This window comes from Macaca fascicularis, chromosome 18 (assembly GCF_037993035.2).
Source record: "Macaca fascicularis isolate 582-1 chromosome 18, T2T-MFA8v1.1".
In the NCBI taxonomy this organism is placed as follows: domain Eukaryota; kingdom Metazoa; phylum Chordata; class Mammalia; order Primates; family Cercopithecidae; genus Macaca; species Macaca fascicularis.
The window spans coordinates 2,095,300-2,101,737 of NC_088392.1; the positions used below are offsets into that span (position 1 = coordinate 2,095,300).

The following is a 6,438-nucleotide window of genomic DNA, read 5'->3' on the forward strand; positions in this document are numbered from 1 at the left end:
TCACACGCACACAGGCATGAATGCACACTCACAGACATGAACTCACACTCACAGATGGACATGAGCTCACACTCACACAGGCATGAATGCACACTCACAGATATGAACTCACACTCACAGGTGGACATGAGCTCACACGCACACAGGCATGAATGCACACTCACAGATATGAACTCACACTCACAGATGGACATGAGCTCACACTCACACAGGCATGAATGCACACTCACAGATATGAACTCACACTCACAGATGGACATGAGCTCACACTCACACAGGCATGAATGCACACTCACAGATATGAACTCACACTCACAGATGGACATGAGCTCACACTCACACAGGCATGAATGCACACTCACAGATATGAACTCACACTCACAGGTGGACATGAGCTCACACTCACACAGGCATGAATGCACACTCACAGATATGAACTCACACTCACAGATGGACATGAGCTCACACTCACACAGGCATGAATGCACACTCACAGATATGAACTCACACTCACAGATGGACATGAGCTCACACTCACACAGGCATGAATGCACACTCACAGACATGAACTCACACTCACAGATGGACATGAGCTCACACTCACACAGGCATGAATGCACACTCACAGATATGAACTCACACTCACAGATGGACATGAGCTCACACTCACACAGGCATGAATGCACACTCACAGATATGAACTCACACTCACAGATGGACATGAGCTCACACGCACACAGGCATGAATGCACACTCACAGATATGAACTCACACAGATGGACATGAGCTCACACTCACACAGGCATGAATGCACATTCACAGATATGAACTCACACTCACAGATGGACATGAGCTCACACTCACACAGGCATGAATGCACACTCACAGATATGAACTCACACTCACAGATGGACATGAGCTCACACGCACACAGGCATGAATGCACACTCACAGATATGAACTCACACTCACAGATGGACATGAGCTCACACTCACACAGGCATGAATGCACACTCACAGATATGAACTCACACAGATGGACATGAGCTCACACTCACACAGGCATGAATGCACACTCACAGATATGAACTCACACTCACAGATGGACATGAGCTCACACTCACACAGGCATGAATGCACACTCACAGATATGAACTCACACTCACAGATGGACATGAGCTCACACGCACACAGGCATGAATGCACACTCACAGATATGAACTCACACTCACAGATGGACATGAGCTCACACGCACACAGGCATGAATGCACACTCACAGATATGAACTCACACTCACAGATGGACATGAGCTCACACTCACACAGGCATGAATGCACACTCACAGATATGAACTCACACAGATGGACATGAGCTCACACTCACACAGGCATGAATGCACATTCACAGATATGAACTCACACTCACAGATGGACATGAGCTCACACTCACACAGGCATGAATGCACACTCACAGATATGAACTCACACTCACAGATGGACATGAGCTCACACGCACACAGGCATGAATGCACACTCACAGACATGAACTCACACTCACAGATGGACATGAGCTCACACGCACACAGGCATGAATGCACACTCACAGATATGAACTCACACTCACAGATGGACATGAGCTCACACTCACACAGGCATGAATGCACACTCACAGATATGAACTCACACAGATGGACATGAGCTCACACTCACACAGGCATGAATGCACATTCACAGATATGAACTCACACTCACAGATGGACATGAGCTCACACTCACACAGGCATGAATGCACACTCACAGATATGAACTCACACTCACAGGTGGACATGAGCTCACACTCACACAGGCATGAATGCACACTCACAGATATGAACTCACACTCACAGATGGACATGAGCTCACACTCACACAGGCATGAATGCACACTCACAGATATGAACTCACACTCACAGATGGACATGAGCTCACACTCACACAGGCATGAATGCACACTCACAGATATGAACTCACACTCACAGATGGACATGAGCTCACACTCACACAGGCATGAATGCACATTCACAGATATGAACTCACACAGATGGACATGAGCTCACACGCACATAGACACGAATGCACATGCACAGACATGAACTCACACATGCATAGGCATGAACTCACACTCACAGAGAGACTGAACTCACAAGCACAAATGTACAACCTGAAAAGACGTGCCTGTTCATTGCATTTTCAGTTCATTTCTTAAAATATTGGACTTTGCTCCACACAATTAAATTTTAATCTAATTCATTTTGTATTTTCTGTTTAATGTTTGATCTTTGTACTTCTAGTTAATACTCCAGTTATTAAATTGTTCTGGAAATGCAACACATTTTAGCAAAACTTTCTCAGCACTTTCCAGTATTAACTGAGACCACGCATAAGGCTTTCGGAGTTGGAGGTGGGCGCTGCCAGCCGAGATGGAGACCTGTCTTTCAGGTGGCCATCCCACCAGGGCCCCACTGGGAGGGGGCGCTGACGGTGACTGGTGACGTGAGTGCCAGACTGTGGGGTGCCATGGGCCCGTACCACTTAAAATGATTTATTTATAAATTGACATTTTTCTTCTCATGAAAATGTGAAAAAGGAATATCACGTAGAATCTGACCATGTTATATAATCCTCTAGAACAATGGCTGGCGAACTTAGGCCTTTGGTCCAACCCAGCTGATTTTGTGTGGGTTTTGTATTGTCCGTGAGCTAAGAACGGTTCCACATTTTAAAATAAATGAATACACTCAAAAGAAGCATCACACTCCTTGATGTGAAAATTCCGCGAATTTGGAATTCTAGTGTCCATGAGCGAGGTTTTATGGGGACAGAGCCACACTCCTGACTCGCGCGTCCCTGCGGCTTTGTGCCAAGCTAGACTTGCGTAGTTCCAGCCCCAGGGTTGGCGCTCCCAGACAAAGCGATTTCCAGTCTGGTCCTTTACAGAAGATGCTAGCTGTTCCCCATCAGAGATAAGTACAAGATTTCTGTTCTACAATGTTCTGCTTGTAACAGTTCACAATTTTAATAAACATTTGGTTTTTCTTAATGATGTGAGTGGACATTTCTGAGTAGACCTACGTCGTACTTTAAAATCTATAATCTTTCGTAAATTCTAATGCCAGGAAACTCTATTCTGTAATGCTTCTAAACATGCCACAGGCTATGAAGTGATGAACTTAGAAAATACACATGGCAAAAGCGTGTTAATCACACACTGCACCATTCTCAGTATAGGTGAAGGCAATTTCTTTGTCGGAACTTTGAAGTATGTTTTGATGTGCTGTCACAGGCCTATAGATATAAACTTTGCAAAATATTTGTGAATACATGAAGTTTTTAACCACTCTTACTGCTAATGTTAAATGAGGCAATGATACACTTCTACTGTACATGACTGTAAATATGTAAATATGGCCAATTATGAAATCACCTCCAATTAATATGCAAAGAGCATCTTAAAATCATGCAGTTGATTCTCACGAGTTGAAGCTTTGCTTTATATGCACATAATAAAAATAAAATACTAATAGAAGCCAGGTATCTATATGTGTTTTATGCACACACACATACAAATGTGTACACACATGCACACATATGTACACACATACACACACATGTACACACGTGTACACGTGTGTACACACAGATAGATGTCTGTGTACATACATACATATTTGTATCTGTGTGTGCATACATATATGTATACACATGTGTCTATGTACACGTGTGCACATATGTGCAAGTATGTGTGTGCATAGGTGTGTGCATGTGTACACATGTGTGTATATGCATGTGGCGTACAATGTGAGTGTACGCACAAGTGCATATATTTGTGTGTGCAAGCATACACATGCATACATACATAAGCACACATGTGTGCATACATGTACATACATGTGAACATATGTGCACACATGTGTACATGTCTACCTGTCTACACATGCGTGCACATATACATGTGTGTACACATATACGTGTGCATACATATATATGTGTGTGTACCTTTATGTGTAACATTTTTAATCCACACCACAGAATTTCCAGTTAGAGAGCATTTCCATTTCATGGCTGAAGAAACTGAGGTTTACAGAAATTCAGGATATGAAGTTCAAGGTTTCAGGGGCAGGTGAAGTTCAGGGCTCAGATTTCTGGATGTGAACACCTGCTTTTATCAACTACCCTGGCTGCTGCCTCTCTCAGATGATTTTATGGGGTTTTTTTAATAGTTTTTTTTTTTTTTTTTTTTGCAAATGTGAAACAGCTGACGAGAAATGCTTTTTAGTCTTTGTGATGGAACGAGGATTCCCTTCAGGCTTCCAACAGACTGTCGGTGTGACTTCCAATATTATCTGGATATCATTCAATATCAGAGCTCATGCTGATCGATCAGAGATGATCATCTTCAAGGACAAGGCTTCCAAAAGAGTCTGATGAGTGATAACTGTGCCTGGGGACAGAAGGGGTCTGCTTAGCACTGAGCGGAGGGGAGTCCTGTGGAGATTTTAGGAAAGGGATTTGCCCGGGGGCATGGGACACAGGGTGTGGCGTGAGGGCCGAGGCTATAGCCTCATGGGAAGAAGGGCTTCAGGTCACCGTTGCTCAGAATATAGGTGCTGGTCTCTGTAACAAATTAGAGACAGGCCACGCTGGTTTGGAAAGCCTGAGCTCCCAATCCTATGGGCACATTTGTACTCAGGTGCCTGTCGCTAACCAGCTGGGGATTGTGTCCAGGAATTTAGCTGATTTCTGAACCTCATAAAAGGCTCTTCTTGTGTTTATATTTGGGGGTTGTCCCCCTCCCCCATATTTCCTCTCCATTTTCTTCAGCCCTGGCCCTGCTATGGTCCGTTGTGTGGCCCTGGGCATTTCTCAACTACCTGCGTGTTCATTCGGCGTCCGGGTTGCGCTGATGACCATGAGATCCTGGATTACTCTGGATTATTCTCTAGCTACGTCTAGTGTCCTGTATGAATGCATAGCTCCTCGCAGATGCAGTTTGCGCTTCCTCTGCCTGCGTGACAGCAGCCCCACTCACCTCTGGGGCCGTGGACGGACCTGGATCACACACGACCGCGTTGCCTCTCCCAGCTTTACTCCTCGCCGTGTGCTGTGCTATGTGATGCCTCCTCTGCCCCTTTTCCCACAGCCTTTCGCGTTTTATTTCATATTAGTGTGCTGCATGTATCTTTGCTAGTTGCCTTAAATCTTTTTTTGGGTGGGAGAAGAGTGATGCATAAATAAATACATACACACTACGGGATTTGCAGTCATCAAGCTGTTTAATGTTTTTATCTTTTTATTTATTATTACTCTTAATGAGCTTCTGAATTCATGTCTAGAAGGGGAAAAATCCGCCAAAGAAATCACTCTTTTCAAAAAATTCTACCGATCCACACTGCTTAATACCTAAACCCAATTAGTCACAGAACTTAGAATCTTAACTTTGAATGGAAACTTAGAAGTTTCTAGTCCAAAAGTTATAATCTCACAAATGATGTATGATTGACACAATCAAAAAAAGTGCCTGTATTTTACTTTCTTCTTTAAAAATGTAAAAGAAGGAATGCTGAGACAATGTAACAGGTATAATGTTTTTACATTTTGATCTCAAATTTATTTATTTATTTATTTATTTATTTATTTATTTATTTATATTTTTTTTTTTGTTGTCCCAGATTTATTGAAAATAATATAGCATTGCAGAAAAAATTCAAACAGGTCCCCGAGGCGTTTTGAAATTCATCCCAACTGTAGGCTGAGTGACCTGCAGGTTGGACAGACTGCCGAAGTCCAAAAGCTTCAGCATTTCCTTAGTGTCAGGATCTACTTCAATTATCTCCTGATCCAGGGCTGAGACCTCGGGAACGTAATTGTCTCTCCTTTCTCTCTCCTCCTCCTGCAGCTTGATGGAGATACCTCTTACAGGGCCTCTCTGAATCCGCTTCATCAGATGGGTGACATAGCCTGCTATCTTGTTGCGGAGCTTCTTGCTGGGGATAATGGCGATCTCCTCGCACACGCGCTTGTTCGTGTGGAAGTCGTTGCCCAGGCGCGTGTAATACTTCTCTATGATAACCCGGGCCGCCTTCTTCACGGTTTTGGTGCGAACGCGGCCCATCTTGGCGGGTCCTTGGTAAAGAGCTATTTATTTATTTTTACTTTTGATTTGGTTTCGTTTGGTTTAAATGCTAGAAGCATGACTGATTTAGAAAAATCTTAACGATGTAACTCTGTTAGCCAAGGCTCTCCAGAGAAACTGAACCAATAGGATGTGTATGTATGGAGAGGACAGAGAGAGAGAGAGAAAGAAATAATTTTAAGGGATTGGCTTACACAATTGTGGGGGCGGGCAGGTCTGAAACCTGCAGTGCTGGTGGGCAGGCTGGACACCCGAGGAAGCACTGG

The 6,438-nt window shown here is 43.8% G+C and overlaps 1 protein-coding gene across 1 annotated transcript; it reads right to left on the reverse strand.

Moving 5' to 3' along the window:
• Positions 1-5,645: 5,645 nt before the first annotated feature.
• On the reverse strand, positions 5,646-6,175 carry LOC135964437 (small ribosomal subunit protein eS17). Its single transcript, XM_065533603.2, has one exon. The coding sequence runs from the start codon at positions 6,149-6,151 to the stop codon at positions 5,744-5,746; it is 408 nt and encodes a 135-aa protein (XP_065389675.1). The 5' UTR covers positions 6,152-6,175; the 3' UTR covers positions 5,646-5,743.
• Positions 6,176-6,438: the final 263 nt, after the last annotated feature.